The sequence below is a fragment of the Schistocerca nitens genome, chromosome 5, assembly GCF_023898315.1.
Source record: "Schistocerca nitens isolate TAMUIC-IGC-003100 chromosome 5, iqSchNite1.1, whole genome shotgun sequence".
Lineage (NCBI taxonomy): Eukaryota > Metazoa > Arthropoda > Insecta > Orthoptera > Acrididae > Schistocerca > Schistocerca nitens.
The window spans coordinates 220103161-220121381 of record NC_064618.1 but is presented as its reverse complement, the minus strand read 5'-3'; the positions used below and the strand labels follow the sequence as shown (position 1 = coordinate 220121381).

Below are 18221 nucleotides of genomic sequence, written 5' to 3'. Positions count from 1 at the left end.
AACCTTTCGCAGCAATGCAGGCTGCTATTCTCCCATGGAGACGATCGTAGAGATGCTGGATGTAGTCCTGTGGAACGGCTTGCCATGCCATTTCCACCTGGCGCCTCAGTTGGACCAGCGTTCGTGCTGGACGTGCAGACCGCGTGAGACGACGCTTCATCCAGTCCCAAACATGCTCAATAGGAGACAGATCCGGAGATCTTGCTGGCCAGGGTAGTTGACTTACACCTTCTAGAGCACGTTGGGTGGCACGGGATACATGCGGACGTGCATTGTCCTGTTGGAACAGCAAGTTCCCTTGCCGGTCTAGGAATGGTAGAACGATGGGTTCGATGACGGTTTGGATGTACCGTGCACTATTCAGTGTCCCCTCGACGATCACCAGTGGTGTACGGCCAGTGTAGGAGATCGCTCCCCACACCATGATGCCGGGTGTTGGCCCTGTGTGCCTCGGTCGTATGCAGTCTGGATTGTGGCGCTCACCTGCACGGCGCCAAACACGCATACGACCATCATTGGCACCAAGGCAGAAGCGACTCTCATCGCTGAAGACGACACGTCTCCATTCGTCCCTCCATTCACGCCTGTCGCGACACCACTGGAGGCGGGCTGCACGATGTTGGGGCGTGAGCGGAAGACGGCCTAACGGTGTGCGGGACCGTAGCCCAGCTTCATGGAGACGGTTGCAAATGGTCCTCGCCGATACCCCAGGAGCAACAGTGTCCCTAATTTGCTGGGAAGTGGCGGTGCGGTCCCCTACGGCACTGTGTAGGATCCTACGGTCTTGGCGTGCACCCGTGCGTCGCTGCGGTCCGGTCGCAGGTCGACGGGCACGTGCACCTTCCGCCGACCACTGGCGACAACATCGATGTACTGTGGAGACCTCACGCCCCACGTGTTGAGCAATTCGGCGGTACGTCCACCCGGCCTCCCGCATGCCCACTATACGCCCTCGCTCAAAGTCCGTCAACTGCACATACGGTTCACGTCCACGCTGTCGCGGCATGCTACCAGTGTTAAAGACTGCGATGGAGCTCCGTATGCCACGGCAAACTGGCTGACACTGACGGCGGCGGTGCACAAATGCTGCGCAGCTAGCGCCATTCGACGGCCAACACCGCGGTTCCTGGTGTGTCCGCTGTGCCGTGCGTGTGATCATTGCTTGTACAGCCCTCTCGCAGTGTCCGGAGCAAGTATGGTGGGTCTGACACACCGGTGTCAATGTGTTCTTTTTTCCATTTCCAGGAGTGTAACTAACGCTCGCGACCGTTATAGCGTATATTTAAACAAAACCTGACTTTCATCCTCGTAGTGGCGCTCCTAGCGCTAGTCTTATTTGAACAGACATCATCATTCACATGTTCAAACACGCCTACCAACTTTCGTTTGTGTCCAACCAATCCTTCTTGGTGTAGTGATTTTTTCCTTCAGCGTATTTATTACATTTAGACAGTAAATTTTCATGTCCACGTAACTGCACATGGAACCCTTCAATTAATTTATCGTGTAGGAGCTTAAAATTGAAACAGCAATATACACAACTAAGAGCAAAACAGATATTAATGCAATATATATGTTGCTGTGGACAAGTAACACGGCATTTTTTTTTTAGGAGAGGAACAGGCTGAAATACAGTACCAAAATTACCTGTCGTCTCAATGGTTGATGATCCTACAAAAGGGCAAATAAATCATTAATTTCAGCCGGGCCGACACAGATGCGCAATATAATAACCCACGTCCCAGTCAAAGTATGGAATAATATTTAAACGCGAGAGTAGCAGTTCAGCCAGGTAAACAAGAGACAGAGATGGACAAGCCGCCTGTGAGGTATAGTAACGAGCAAATATTGCGATGTTAAAACGAGCCTTTTTGTGCAGTCGTGGGACTTCTTGCGGTTAGCCCCTATAGAGAGGGTGAGACGGTCAACAACACCTCTCTGAGTAGATGTTGGCTACGCTAGCTGTCTTATTGTTGGTCTTGGAGTATACGTCACTTGTGAATCAAAATTTGCTACTCAGGTTTTCTGCATCAGAATCGTATAAGGGAAACTGTAAGAAGTGTTTAACGAGACTAGTTCTGTTATTTTTCGCTGGATCTAGAAATTTCATTCGCTGTAGTTATCCAGTATTGTTGTCTACATAGTTCCGCGTAGTCAGCGCGTACACAACTTTCCCACTAGAGCGCGCCCCTCTAAGCAAAACAGCGCAGGCGCAGCGCTCGTCCGTCTCCGCACTACGATATGGCGCTGTCTTAGAGACGGACCAAATTCTGCTTCCGCCGATCCGCGTATTAATATGTAACGCAGCCAATGAGATTGCTGCTAACGTAGAACCTTTTCTCCTCGCGGATCACACTCGCGCAGTGATACCTGAGCGCGCGAGGTGTTATAACGAGTGTACAGACCTCCGATTAGTCAGTCTGCATTTATCTGCACCTGTCTGCACCAGTCTGCATTAGTCTGTACCAGTCTATAGTCAAGCTTCAGTCTGCGCCTAATAAAATTATCATATTCCTGTACATAGCCACGAAGAGAAATGTATAGACAATTTGTCAAGTATCAGAGATATGTGAGAATAAGATTAACGTACCAAGACCAAGGGAACTTCAGACTGTCAATTGTAAATATCATCCTGAATCAAGTTAAGTAAGGTTTATGATTTTTATTATTTTAATAAATGTGTGTGTTAATTAATCAAGTTCTGTTTAAAGTTGGTCACCGTCAATCAGCTACTCTAACCGTGCAAGTGGCATTTCTATCGTCTGACATAACGGCAGAAGATAAACACGCCACGATAAGACCACGAGACATATTGCTGACCACTGGACTCGCATTCGGGAGGACGACGGTTCAATCCCGCGTCCGGCCATCCTGATTTAGGTTTTCCGTGATTTCCCTAAGTCACTCCAGGCAAATGCCGGGATGGTTCCTCTGAAAGGGCACGGCCGACTTCCTTCCCCATCCTTCCCTAATCCGATGAGACCGATGACCAAGCTGTCTGGTCTCCTTCCCCAAACCAACCAACCAACCATATTGCTGACACTCGCCTACTTCGCTAGAACGACAAGTCAAATAATCTGATGGTGTGTGTACCGAAGGTCTTACAGTACACACACCACATTGGCGACGAGGATGGGATGGAAACAGATGATTTCAGCACAATTACGAATGACCACATGTGAGCCCGAAATAAAATAGAGTTACAGTACGCACACCACAAGTATACTGTCCATTCCAAAAATTCGAAGTTCAAAACCACGTTATCTAGCCAATCCTCTCCAACCTTGGGCTGTTGCCGCGCCAATACCAGCACGTCCCATCCTCCCTCAACCTTCGTGGTCTTCGTATCTTATCCTGAGGAAGTCCTGAGGAAATATCAAGAGGCGCTTCAGAAGTCCGCCCTGACAATTATCCATCTTACCAATTATAGCCCCGATAGTCCCAGACCTCATATCCCTTCATTAGATCAAGGCTTCATTACCTCTCACAATCTACCCGCTCTGGCCCTATCTTGTTCCAGCTTTCACTTACATATCCCATTTCTCAGTCCCTCCCCTTTACATCATCAACCCACCCCCCTTGATGGTAGTATAGCATCCCCAAGTACTGTAGCTGAAGTGCCCTATCCCATATCCATCCTTCCTTCCTGTTCGCACATTCTTTATCAGGAGTTGACCTCCTTAGGAGTTGCTACATCTGCATCTATACTGCGCAAGCCACCTTACAGTGTGCGGTTGTGGGTACTTTACGTACCATTGTAACTTCCCCCTTTTCCTCTTCCAGACGCGTTTGTTTCGCAGGAAGAGCGACTGCCGGCAAGCCTCCTTGTGGGCTCGAATCTCTGCTTTTTATCTTGATGGTCTTTTCGCGAGATTTACGTAGGAGGAAGCAGAACGCCGTGATGGAGAACGCCTCTCTTGCAGCGTCTGCCACTCGAGTTGACTGAGCATTTCCATGGCACTTTCGTGCTTACTAAACCAGCCTGCGGTGTAACGTGCTGCTCTTCTGTGGATCTTTCCTATTTCCTAGGAACATCATCACTATCTTAACGCTGGTCACAGAGTTTTGAAGTAAATTATAAAAAATCATTGTTATTGTATTTGACTGCGGTTAAATTATGTATGTTGAAACGGCACAATCGGTGCATTAACTTATATTTCTTCTACATTTAGGACCAGCTGCCATTCATCACACTAATTTCGTCTAAGTCATCTTGATCCTATAATGACTCAACTTCGACACCTTCGCATACACTATAGCAACATCAGCAAAAAACCGCAGGCTGTTGCCCAATGTGTCTGCCAGATCATTTGTGTATATAGCAAATAATATCGGTTTTATCACACTTGCCTGTTTTTCCTACTCATCCGCGTTAACTTACGTTTTTCCACATTCAGACCAAGATGCTATTTATTACACCAAATGGAAATTCTGTCCAAGTCACTCTTCAACCTCCCGCAGTCAGTCAACAACGGCACATTGCCGTACACTACAGCGTCATCAGCAAACATGAGAAAGAGATATGCGGTGCCATTTAGCTAATACTGTACATCATATTTCATGAAGCCAGCTGTCCGCGAACACAGCATACAGGGCGTTTCCGTTAGAGTGTCCAAAAATTTAACAGGACATAGAGGAAGCTCCACTAAACAATTTGAGGTAGGGAACCTGCGGTTGGAGAAGCCAGCTTCGGGAGATAATAGGTATAAAATCACATTACTGTGTACTTGTTTTAATTACATTAGTTACAGTTAACCGGCCGGCCGGAGTGGCCGTGCGGTTCTGGGCGCTACAGTCTGGAACGGAACGACCGCTACGGTCGCAGGTTCGAATCCTGCGTCGGGCATGGATGTGTGTGATGTCCTTAGGTTAGTTAGGTTTCATTAGTTCTAAGTTCTAGGCGACTGATGACCTCAGAAGTTAAGTCGCATAGTGCTCAGAGCCATTTTTACAGTTAACAGCAAGTACCATCACTGACACAGTGAACGTACCATTTGTACTGCATCTTACAAAATGTGAGGAAACTGACGGCCATCAACCTCAATGCAAGCGTGACATCGGCGAACAAGATTCTGACGTATGACGACAAATATCCCTGGTGTGTTTCGAATCACATCAGAGGTAGCTACAATTCTGGCAACTAATTCCATCTCCGTATGCCCTGGATCTCATACACAAGTGACTTTAGATGTCTCCATAGGAAAAAATAATCAAGGTGAATCAGGTCAGGTGAATTCGCAGGCAGTCCGGAACCGCGCTGCTGCTACGGTCGCAAGTTGGAATCCTGCGTCGGGCATGGATGTGTGTGATGTCCTAAGGTTAGTTAGGTTTAAGTAGTTCTAAGTCTAGGGGACTGATGACCTCAGATGTTACGTCCCAAGGTGCTTAGAGCCATCTAAACCATATGAACCCTCTGAACTCGCAGGCCATGGAATAGGACCTCCTCTTCCAGTCCCGCGACCAGGAAATACAGCAGTGAGATGGTTGCGGACGTCCACACTGAAGTGAGGCGGTGCACCGCCACGTTGTATCCACATCCTCGCACGAACAGCCAAGGGTACGTTCTCCAACAAGCCAGGTAGAACTCTTTGCACGAACCTCAAGCACAGGTGACCATTCAGACGGCCAGGTAAAAGATATGGCCCAATGAGATTGTCGCCTACAATTCCGGCCCAGATATTGGCATCCAAACGTACTTGATCATGTGACTCTACTACGGCGTGAAAGTGTTTCTCGTCCCACACATGGCTACTCCTGCTGTTCGAAACACCAACACAATCAAATGAGGCCTCGTCAGTTAACAGCACGATTTGGAGGAATCTGTTCGATCAATCCATTGTTGGAGCCAGCACTGATACAGTGCCATCCTTGGTGTAAAGTCAGTCACAAGCATTCTATGGACTCGTTGTGGGTGATATGGATGTAATTGTTCTTCGTGGTCCACTAGTCACATGCTAGTATGTGCAGAGCCCATTTCACGTGCAATACGAGGATTACTTGTAATGCGGTCCAGCACTTCCTCTTCAAAATCGGGTGTGCGAGTGGTCGTCATGTTGCCAGGTTCATAGTTTCTTCTTTCCAATGAACCAGTCTCCCGCATTCGTCGATCAAGCGGAATAAACATTCGTCGTGAAGGACGATGCCTGTCAGGAAATCGTTTGCTGTACAGCCTTTCAGCAGCGATAGCATTGCAATGTACTTGTTCATACACAAGGTTCGTGTCACTGAGTTCTGCGAAACGTACAGATACTGCTCCATCGTGGTGACTGTACGTCTCTGAATAGCATAGGGTACTTAATGAATCTGTCGTTGATTCATAGCATGGCAGACAAGTCTACTTCCACATCTCCTCAAGCTGGCCTCTACGACCCGAGGTTGCCTATCTCAAATTGTTCAGTGGAACATTTTCTACGTACTGTTATATTTTTGCACGTTGTTACGGGAACACCCTGTACAGGGCTATTACAAATGATTGAAGCGATTTCATAAATTCACTGTAGCTCCATTCATTGACATATGGTCACGACACATTACAGATACGTAGAAAAACTCATAAAGTTTTGTTCGGCTGAAGCCGCACTTCAGGTTTCTGCCGCCAGAGCGCTCGAGAGCGCAGTGAGACAAAATGCCGACAGGAGCCGAGAAAGCGTATGTCGTGCTTGAAATGCACTCACATCAGTCAGTCATAACAGCCCAACGACACTTCAGGACGAAGTTCAACAAAGATCCACCAACTGCTAACTCCATTCGGCGATGGTATGCGCAGTTTAAAGCTTCTGGATGCCTCTGTAAGGGGAAATCGACGGGTCGGCCTGCAGTGAGCGAAGAAACGGTTGAACGCGGGCGGGCAAGTTTCACGCGTAGCCCGCGGAAGTCGACGAATAAAGCAAGCAGGGAGCTAAACGTACCACAGCCGACGGTTTGGAAAATCTTACGGAAAAGGCTAAAGCAGAAGCCTTACCGTTTACAATTGCTACAAGCCCTGACACCCGATGACAAAGTCAAACGCTTTGAATTTTCGGCGCGGTTGCAACAGCTCATGGAAGAGGATGCGTTCAGTGCGAAACTTGTTTTCAGTGATGAAGCAACATTTTTTCTTAATGGTGAAGTGAACAGACACAATGTGCGAATCTGGGCGGTAGAGAATCCTCACGCATTCGTGCAGCAAATTCGCAATTCACCAAAAGTTAACGTGTTTTGTGCAATCTCACGGTTTAAAGTTTACGGCCCCTTTTTCTTCTGCGAAAAAAATTTACAGGACACGTGTATCTGGACATGCTGGAAAATTGGCTCATGCCACAACTGGAGACCGACAGCGCCGACTTCATCTTTCAACAGGATGATGCTCCACCGCACTTCCATCATCGGCATTTCTTAAACAGGAGATTGGAAAACCGATGGATCGGTCGTGGTGGAGATCATGATCAGCAATTCATGCCATGGCCTCCACGCTCTCCCGACTTAACCCCATGCGATTTCTTTCTGTGGGGTTATGTGAAAGATTCAGTGTTTAAACCTCCTCTACCAAGAAATGTGCCAGAACTGCGAGCTCGCATCAACGATGCTTTCGAACTCATTGATGGGGACATGCTGCGCCGAGTGTGGGAGGAACTTGATTATCGGCTTGATGTCTGCCGAATCACTAAAGGGGCACATATCGAACATTTGTGAATGCCTAAAAAAACTTTTTGAGTTTTTGTATGTGTGTGCAAAGCATTGTGAAAATATCTCAAATAATAAAGTTATTGTATAGCTGTGAAATCGCTTCAATCATTTGTAATAACCCTGTATATCTGAGCCGTATGTGGCTCGTGTTCCCGCCATCATGTATTTTACACCCTGTTTTCTTACGTACTTTCACATCACTATGTTAATTTAAATTACTACTGTCACCGAGTTGCTGCTTTCCTTGATCGTGAGCGGCGCTAGCAGCGCGTATCGATATATCACCTCTCGAAATATCTTTCCTCGACTGCTATTACTTCCCGATCTGTCGTAGGGGAGTCAGTCGGAGTTCCGGTATGTCAGTCAGTTGGACCGCGTCTGGAGCGCAGTCAGGACCTGCCAGTCGGGAGTTTCAATGCGGCACTAGTGCAGCAGTGAGGTCTGCGTCGGCATGGCTCGCCCGACCATTGCCGCCACGTATCACTTAAGCCGGGCCACGGTCTTGGTGGATCGTCGCTCGGTCGTCCAATCGGACGACGCGTATGGGCTCGCCGATCGTACTTGAGTCGGCTGTGTGTATGTGCATCAACTCCCGATTTGTCTTCGTGCGTGTTTAGTTACTCTTGGATATCGTTAAGGTCTTCGTGCAAGGGTTTGTCAGGTTGTGTGTGTAGTTGGCGTTATTTCCACTGCCAAGTTACTTTAAATGTTGTCGGTGTATTGGCTCTGAGAGGTCGGTCGTCTCAACGGGCGACGTGTAACTGGTTCTCTTAGCGATTCTGAGCCTTTTCAATTATCATCTTGTGGAAATTGGGTCGGTCCCTTCGTGGTGCAGGGATGTCGGTTAGCCAGTGGGCGTTTCCTCTGCAAGGTTGGGTCCGAGCCAGTGTTTGCGCCGTCGTGTGTCTGGAAGTGAGTGACAGACCACCAGCAGTACGGTCACGGCGGAGCAGCAGTCACGGACAGATCAGTCGGTCGGTTGGTGCGGGCCAGGGAGGACATCTCCGAGCGGTGCAATCGCCTGGCTCCGCTGCCGAGCCCTGCGCAGTTTCGCAGCGTGTGTGGTGGAGCTGTCCGATCGCTGCGAGCTTCGTAGTTCACCGACTCACGACGTCAAGGTTGAGTGTGTAGCCTTTTGTGTTTGAGTTCTCATGTACTGATTGGTGGCAAGCAGGTCGTTGTGTCGGTCGGTCCGTGGCTGTCCCCTGGTTGGGTTCTGACGGATCAAGTATAGTTGGGCTCACCACCTGTCTAGCCTAAGTGAACGAGGGCAAATCGACCTCCTTGGAGGCTTCTGGGTGCCACCGGTGTTTAATTATCTATTGTCAGCTACTTTAAATTCAAAGCTTATAGTTATTTCTTTTATTTTCTTAAAATTTTGCAAAATTAATTTCTAAATTTATGTTTCAAGCTTAAACATTGCGGCTTTCTGCCTTTGAGAGATTATGGCAATATATTTTAAAATTTTGAAACTTAATTGTGGCCTTCAGCCATTGGTATTGCACCTTGCGTGTGTATGTTCTATCTGCTTAGCCTTAAGGATTTCGACGTAGCCGTGATATGTTTTTTTAATTTTATTTGATTTGCCTCTTCAATTGAATTTTAATCTTGTTGATTTTTAAGTTTTCTTGTTGTTAAACATTCTGGCCTTCCACCTTTAAAAATCTATGGTCATATATTCCAAAATTTTGAAATTTAATTTTGGCCCTCAGCCATTTGTATTGCACTTTGCATATGTTTGCAGTTTTTTTTAAATTTATTTTATTGCTATCTTAATTGGATTTTTATCTTGTTGATTTGTGAAGATTTCATGTGTGGAGGCCTTCAGCCGTGAAAGAATTGCATTCGGTAAAGGTCCTGCTATGTGACGCTCTGGTCGTAAAGGTTATTAAATTACAATAAATGACACTTAGAAGGGGAAGCTGACCTCAACCTTTGGCCCTTTCCACAATCTTATTACCCAGCGGAAATAGCGGGAGTATCAACAGCCAATCTCCTCTCATGTGTTTGCGCCGCGACTTACTCGGTGAAGGCGACCCCGCAGTTGGACAGCAGGAGCGATGCGGCACTTACTTGGCACCCTGGGGCACTTGCGGCCCTCCGTGGCCGCGGAAGAGTCGTGCACGCACACGCAGCGAGACGTGTTGTTGGGGAAGCGCCGGCACGCAGCCTCGGGACCGCACGGCGGCACGCACTTGCCAGCTGCGAACAACGCGCACACATTAGGTCCAGTCCCTCACGACGCCTGCTTCGAGAAGTATGTTTACAAACAAGCACTGTTGATAAACATTCGTGTTTACAGGGCAACACTGAAAACGCTATTAGGACAGATGACACACCATTAACGACGAAAAATCTTACAAACTTACTGGAAAGAAAGCATAATTTACGAATTTTCTAATTTGATAGCTGACAGCTGCGGCATTTTTATTATGCTAGTGTTCTTATTAGAATGAAAACAAAAAAAAATGGCCATGTGCGATTAGGACTCGCGCAATGAGAGTTCTTCACGACCTTAATTATGCATGCAGACAGTTCATCCATTTAGGGAATCGAGTATATTGACGATTTTTGCCTGTTATCGATATTGATATTGTCGAGATATCGGTCCCAGGGATTCCACAACTTGAGAGAATGTTTTAAGTCCCCTATCAAAGCACAATGGAAATATCTTCCTGTGCGATATAATTAAAAATTAACGTATATATACACTAATATATACTAAGATGGTATCTCACCTTTCGAACATGTCCGAAAGAACAGATACCATCGGTAACCATGCAGCTCGTTAGAATGAAATTACAATGAAATGAACACCCTTAGCTTCTTACAGGCGTTGACATACGTCAACGGGGACGGATGAAAATGTGTGCCCCGACCGGGACTCGAACCACGGCTCTCCTGCTTACATGGTAGACGCTCTATCCATCTGAGCCACCGAGGACACACATGATAGAGCGACTGCAGGGATTTATCTCTGGCTCGCCTCCCACGAAACCCACATTCTCAACGTATTGTCCCGCACTACATTCGTAGTGCCCCTGCCCATTATACTCATTACTCGCGGCGCGTTGCCGATTCCCGTACGAGTTCGGGCACTGTTTGTGCATTCGCACAGAAGAAGATGGTCAAGTGGCCGGTGAGCCTTAACTATATATATATATATATATATATATATATATATATATATATATATATATATATATACACATACTAAGATGGTATCTGTCCTTTCGGACATGTCCGAAAGAACAGATACCATCGGTAACGTTGAGAATGTGGGTTTCGTGGGAGGCGTGCCAGACATAAATCCCTCTAGTCGCGCTATCCTCTGTGTCCTCGGTGGCTCAGATGGATAGAGCGTCTGCCATGTAAGCAGGAAATCCCCGGTTCGAGTCCCGATCGGGGCACACATTTTCCTCCGCAAGCAGCTGTAAGCAGTTAAGGGTGTTCATTTCATTGTAAAAATTAACAGTTTTAGATTTCTCACTAACTTGTACTGTGAAACCTCGTTTCTTGGCTATTTCCTTGATTCTAGTTAACGATAAATACCCTAAGGGTATCTATGAGTGAGTTTTCGATTATGAAAGTATGCGATATAAATGGCCGTAACGTGCGACTGAATTGACTTAGAAGCTTAAAATTTTTACACCGCCCAGGGATCATAGACTGAAATGTAACATAAATTTGAACTCTATACGTCTACCCGATCCTCATAAAGAGTTCTTAAAAGCCAGACAGGCAGACAGACGGACCGACAACAAAGCGTCCTATAAGGGTTTCATTTTTACACACTGAGACACGGAGCCCTAAACTGTTTGTAGTGTAATGTGGGAAAAATTTCATTTACATGTATTCGTGAAAACACCTTTGAAATTAAGAAACAGCCAGACAAAGAAATATGCATAATGTAAAAATGTATAAGTACAGTATCCAAATTAAGAAACATAGTATGCAAAATACAAAATCACTGTAATGTTTGTTTAACTCAGAACTTGATTACATATAATATTGACAGATGACAAAGAGACTACGATGAGCAAAGTTTTGGCCGAGCGACGTAAATCTGGGCGCAGCTGCTTTGTGCGTCTACAAAGCAATTCTGTAAACGTTCGTGTGGCAACGCTTTTTAGTAGCCGTTTAGGCGGCTGTTGTTTTCGTCTATAGCCGTTGGCGCTTTGCGGTTGAAAGCTGTCAAAAACGCTATTGGGTATCAAGAATTTCCATAAGTTTACTTGACTGTGGAAGTGTCTTGACTGTCTTAATAATAAAGAAATAAATGTATTAAAACTTCATGCAAGATGCTGCATTTCTTCGCTCATCTAATTGATTATGACTTCACATTTGTTGAACTATGTGTCGTACAATAATATTTCGGTGTAGGTTCATTCAGAGGCATTTGTGGTTACTGTCTACAAACTTTATTCAGATTATTGTTAGCGGCACAACTTTAATGAATTGAAACGTCATGCATACTGCCGCAGTGCTTTACGCATCGCATTGTTTATGACGTCACATCGTCTTAACTATAATAAATAGATAGTTCTTAGTCCAGCAGCGATTGTAGCCTGACGGTAATGGATGCGTGTGCCACGTTTGGTTGAAATCGGTGAAATATTTTAGGTGCAGATGCGGAACATACATACATACATACACAGATAAATAATCCATTTTCGTAATATTCAGGGATTTTACTTCACTTTTGTACTTATTTTATAATGGTCAATCAAATTTAGTACAGACACTGCTGGCAATTAACGCTGTAACACCTAAAAAAAGAAACAAATGGACATACAGTATGTTAGGAACAATATTATGTATTTGAGTCATCAGTCGTCTGACTGGTTTGACGCTGCCCGCCTCGAATTTCCCCTCCTCTGCCAACCTCTTCATCTCTGAGTAACACTTGCAACCTACGTCATTTATTTGTTGGATGTGTTCCAATCTCTGTCTTCCTCTACAATTATTTCCCTCTGGGGGCTGTCTCTAGTACATGGGAGTCATTCCCTGATGTCTTAACAAATCCTTAACAGATCACTCTGTCCTTTCTCCTTGTCAGTGTTTTCCGCACATTCCTTTGCTCTCCGATCCTGCGCAGAACCTCCTCATTCCTTACCTTATCAGTCCACCTAATTTTCAACTTCCGTGTGTTGCACCACATCTCTCAAACGCTTCGATTCTCCATTTAATTATTTTATTAAACAGCTATGCCATCTCGGTCAGCAACAACCGCAGTCGTAAGACAACCGAGCGTAGGCCTTACTTATGTTTTAGCTATTTTGTTGTGACTGCAGCGCGAAAGATACTCAGACAGATGCTAATTCTCTCCTGATCACTTTTCTAAACGCTTAATCCATTAATTCTTGTGTCATATCTCAATGTACAGTGTTTCGCTGTGCTTTATTTTCAATAAACCTACTTAAAAATTGAACTTTTTTACACAAGAAAAGGAAAAATTTTTGGGGGTGGGGTTGGGGGAAGGTGATTTACTATTTCTGGGTGACACTTTTCTGAGTGGTGACAGCCTTCAAATCCTTCGTATGGTGTCAACAGGCCGACAAATATCACAGGATACAATGGTCCATATTTGAACAAGTATTTGTTTGCAGATATATATTCATAGGACCTTAATTTTGGTTTGGATCGTAGTGTCTTCTATCACGTCACAGTTTGCGTCAGAATGTCCATCCTGATCTCAGGATTGATACGTCTATCACTAACCGTCAGAGAGCCCTTGTTCCTCTTCTATGGTCCTTGTGAAGAAACACCACATGTGGTATTCTTGCATTCACTACTGGCAACTGAGCAAAATCATGAAAAAGACGTCTACCCATTGCCTCACATTGATAACACCCAAGACTGTGTGAAAGGGGCAAAGTATTTCTCAACTGTGGGCACGCAGACAGTCTACTAGAAAATCGAGGTCGACAAGGTTCACCTTGAAAAGGCTGCCTTCATAACACTTGACAGGCTGTATGAGTTCAATGTTATGCTGTTTGGACTATGTTACACTCCAGCCATCTTGGAGAATATGATACATCTTGTTCTGACACCTTAAATGGATGAGTTGTCTTTGCTATCTGGATGACATTCTCATTTTTTAAGACATTTGAAGATGATCTAAGTTGCCTGAGAAACATATTGAAGTGTGTCCAGATTGCAAGTTTCCAACTGAATCTGAAAAAAGTATCTTTTCTTTGACCAAGTAATAAAAATCATGGACACCTACCAAAAAAAGAGTAGTTGCGTATTTTCCAAATTATTTGCATATTCATGAAATGAGAAGTTTTCTCAGGCTTTGCACATAAAGGATTTCTGACCAGAGACGCCTTGTGCAATAACTGCAGGGAGGTGGCAAATTATCCTGGATTGAGGCACAAGAAAGGTCTCTTCTTGTCTTTAAAGAAGCTGTAACATGTTCTCCAGTTCTAGCTATGAAAATGCCAGGACAGAACTTCACACTGATTCTAGCAGTTTTGTGACACAGACAGTTCTAGTTCAAAAATAGTGGGGTATTGAAAAGATGATAGCTTATGCTTCACAGTTCTCTCCTAGTATGAGATGAACTACTCTGCAACTGAAAAAGAGTTTGTGACAGAACTGCCAGAAAATATTAATATCTTTGCATTTTTGTACTTCGTTTTACTTACTTTGGTTGTGGACTAGTTGGTGTGAGACATACGTCATGACTGTTACCGTGAAAAAGTACTGAAAAAGTATATGTTTGTCTACAGCCGCAGTTTTATTTATTTTGCTTACTGGCTACCTGTTTCAGTACAAAGCACCTTCCTCAGGCCATCCCCTTACGTGCCATCACGCTTGCTTCCCAAGTATGTGTGGCAAAGTGCATTTTCCGCATCTACTTGAGGAACAAGCGCGACGACTGTGTGTAAGGCACAGATGGTACTGTGTATCGAAACCGGTAGCCAGTAGGCAAATTAATTAAAATTGTGGCTGTAGAGATAAACAAATACATTTTCAATACAGTATTTTTCGGTGTTCCACCCGCAGAACGTCGGGAATATGCACTACCAGACAGACTGATTGGCGAGGAAGTTTGTGGGCAGAACGGATAGGCGTAAGGCCGCAGTGTCAAACCGGTTTGGAGCTGGAAATAGTGAGGGGAACGGTAGATATCACGGAGCTTTCCCAGGGTTGCTCCTGCTGCTGCTGTTGCCGCTGCTGTGTCGCTGTATCATGGAGACATTGAGACCATAGGCGATGACCGCGATGACGTCAGATACTTTGAGCTCCAGGGCCTGCAGCGTAATGGTCTTTTACTGATACCACAGCCCAGGCAGTGGTGGCTGGATCCTCACGCCATACTCCCAGGACGGCGGCAAAGTGTAAGGGCTGCTTTGGCGCAGGTGCTTTCGCGTCAGACAGCAGTTCGTGTCCCTGCGGATGTGGAGCAGCACGGACTCCACGCCTCGTAATTGCCCAGCAGTTCGATGGTGACGAGCTGGTTCAGCTGCATTTAAACACTGCCGCTCCGTGCTCATTTCATGGTAACTGCGTCGTTAGTGTGCCATCCTGAATAGTTTGGAACGGGGCGATAACCCAGTTGTCGAAATCGGGCTGCAGTTCGCCATGCAGCCTGGCCCGGAGTCGGCACGTGCAACTTGGATCGATATCGGTACGTGCAGCGTGACGGACGCTGTTGCGAAGCTGTTGACCATGCAGTCCTCTGGCCAGTGCCCGGTCTGGGTCTGTAGTGATTCTATCCTTGCTCTCCAACGCTGGTGGTAAGTCTCGATTAACTCCTTCCCTTCGCGTATTGGCGTCCTGACACAGACAAAAATGAAGCGTACAGGAAATGAAAGAGCTGGTGAATATGTTCACTTTTATAGTGGTGTTAGTCACAGTGAAAGAACAAAGGAGTACCAATCGAAGTATATCAGAAACTGTAGGGTAGCATAAAAAATGGTAATACGTAAATGAGCAGGTTGTGTCCTTAGTACTGAATAAAAATGGACACGATATACAATGTAACATTTCTTTTTCTGAAAGCAGGTTGGTTTCATTGAGGATTCCAATACACCACATTATTTCTCACTCCTTTGGTTGTAAAACCCTATTTTTCGACACAATCTCCGTTCAAATGGTTCAAATGGCTCTGAGCACTATGGGACTTAACATCTGAGGTCATCAGTCCCCTAGAACTTAGAACTACTTAAACCTAATTAACCGCCGGCCGAAGTGGCCGAGCGGTTCTAGGCGCTACAGTCTGGAACCGCGCGACCGCTACGGCCGCAGGTTCGAATCTTGCCTCTGGCATGGATGTGTGTGATGTCCTTAGGTTAGTTAGGTTTAAGTAGTTCTAAGTTCTAGGGGACTAATGACCTCAGAAGTTGAGTCCCATAGTGCTCAGAGCCATTTGAACCTAACTATCCGAAGGACATAACACAAATCCATGCCCGAGGCAGGATTCAAACCTGCGACCGTAGCGTTAGCGCGGTTCCCGACTGATGCGCCTAGAACCGCTCGGCCACATCGGCCGGCTATCTCCGTTCAATAGGATGCCTTACGCCACCTTAGTTGGACGGCCTGTATGCCCGCACTACTGGTCGACATCGGAGCCAACGTCTTGCAGCATCGCCTAGCGTTATCCGCGTACTGCTTCCCTCGAAGCGTATCCTTCATTCGGTCGAACATTTGGAAGATGCGAGATCAGATCCGTAGGATGGATGAGGACGAACAGTTCAGTGAAGTTTTGAGACCGCCACAAAAAATTATCACGATCAACCTCGTAGCGCGCAAGCAATTCCGCACAGATTTCCCTTCTTTTCTTTTTATGATCTTCTGTCAGATGGAGAAGAACCCAGCGGTCAAACACCTTTGTGTACTCATCTGGTGGACGAGTATGTAAGCAAAACCAACAGAGACGCCTAGTTGAGCAGTGAGGGGTTTGTTTGTGATCCGTCGAGCACCTCGAATACTGTCTCCGCACGTTCCAACATTGGAGGAGTCACTGATGTATGCGGTACGTCGGCACGCGGCAGATGGGACAAGTTTGTGCGACGCCGAACCCAGCGACTAACGGTGTGTTTTTCAGTGTGAGGCCTCCGTAGAATATTTCCGATGCTCGGTTTTTCCCCCAAAAGAAACTCAATGACAGCTCGCTGCTTGGAACGCTCCTCAGCTACAGACGCCATTTTTAATGCTACATACAGCGCCGCCACCTATCGGAATTTCTTGAAACTATAGGGGCTGAATCGGAACATTAAACGATGTCCCACAAAAAAATTCAGATTTTTGGCCGAGAGAAAAAGTTTGTTGCCTTACTTATTGGACGCCCCTCGTAGTAATAAGTAAGGATGATGCACCGACAGATGACGCTGATGACAGAATCAAAGAGGAAATTGTACGTGACTTTAATCGGAAGTAAGAGATATGCCTGATAGTTGACTTTAATGCGCTGACAGGAAAGGCAACAAACAGCGAGGTCGTAAGATATGTGTAGGAAATAGAGATTATAACTGGCAAAAATTGTTTTTTGAGGAGGGCGCTTATCAACAATACAAAACGGCTACATTACTCACAAAGAAATACATAAACATACCAGGGTGCAGCCTGTAAGGAAATTAAGATCGATAATAGATTACATGACACAACTGCAAAAGTTAGAATTAAAGACACGAGTCTATATAAGTGCAGACTGTGAATCAGAACGTTTTATAGTCCATGCAAAAGTTCTAGTTCGTCAGAAGAGTGTTCCTTGAGACATGCATTCATGTCTGTAGGACACTGTAATGTGAGGATTCAGACACTGTATAAACATAGACATTGTAACCACCAAATAATCTGTGACTATGTCTTGACATTTCTTCAGTCATGGTTGTTTTCCGATGCGCAACATATGAACTGCCTCCCTGGTGCCACTATCTTTCCGAAAGCTAAACTGCTCTCCATGTGACAGAGCATTAATTTTGTCTTCTGTTCTGCATTATACACTCCTGGAAATGGAAAAAAGAACACATTGACACCGGTGTGTCAGATCATGGTGTGGGGAGCGATCTCCTACACTGGCCGTACACCACTGGTGATCGTCGAGGGGACACTGAATAGTGCACGGTACATCCAAACCGTCATCGAACCCATCGTTGTACCATTCCTAGACCGGCAAGGGAACTTGCTGTTCCAACAGGACAATGCACGTCCGCATGTATCCCGTGCCACCCAACGTGCTCTAGAAGGTGTAAGTCAACTACCCTGGCCAGCAAGATCTCCGGATCGGTCCCCCATTGAGCATGTTTGGGACTGGATGAAGCGTCGTCTCACGCGGTCTGCACGTCCGGCACGAACGCTGGTCCAACTGAGGCGCCAGGTGGAAATGGCATGGCAAGCCGTTCCACAGGACTACATCCAGCATCTCTACGATCGTCTCCATGGGAGAATAGCAGCCTGCATTGCTGCGAAAGGTGGATATACACTGTACTAGTGCCGACATTGTGCATGCTCTGTTGCCTGTGTCTATGTGCCTGTGGTTCTGTCAGTGTGACCATGTGATGTATCTGACCCCAGGAATGTAACAATAAAGTTTCCCCTTCCTGGGA

The 18221-nt window shown here is 46.0% G+C and overlaps 1 protein-coding gene across 2 annotated transcripts in view; it reads right to left on the bottom strand.

Moving 5' to 3' along the window:
* LOC126259964 (muscle, skeletal receptor tyrosine protein kinase-like) overlaps positions 1-18221 on the bottom strand; it is a 725418-nt gene that overhangs the window by 303155 nt on the left and 404042 nt on the right. For both annotated transcript variants that reach the window (XM_049957079.1, XM_049957078.1), the window contains exon 2: positions 9739-9867. In XM_049957079.1, coding sequence (XP_049813036.1) covers positions 9739-9867 — 129 coding nt within the window. The remainder of the gene's footprint in view (positions 1-9738; positions 9868-18221) is intronic.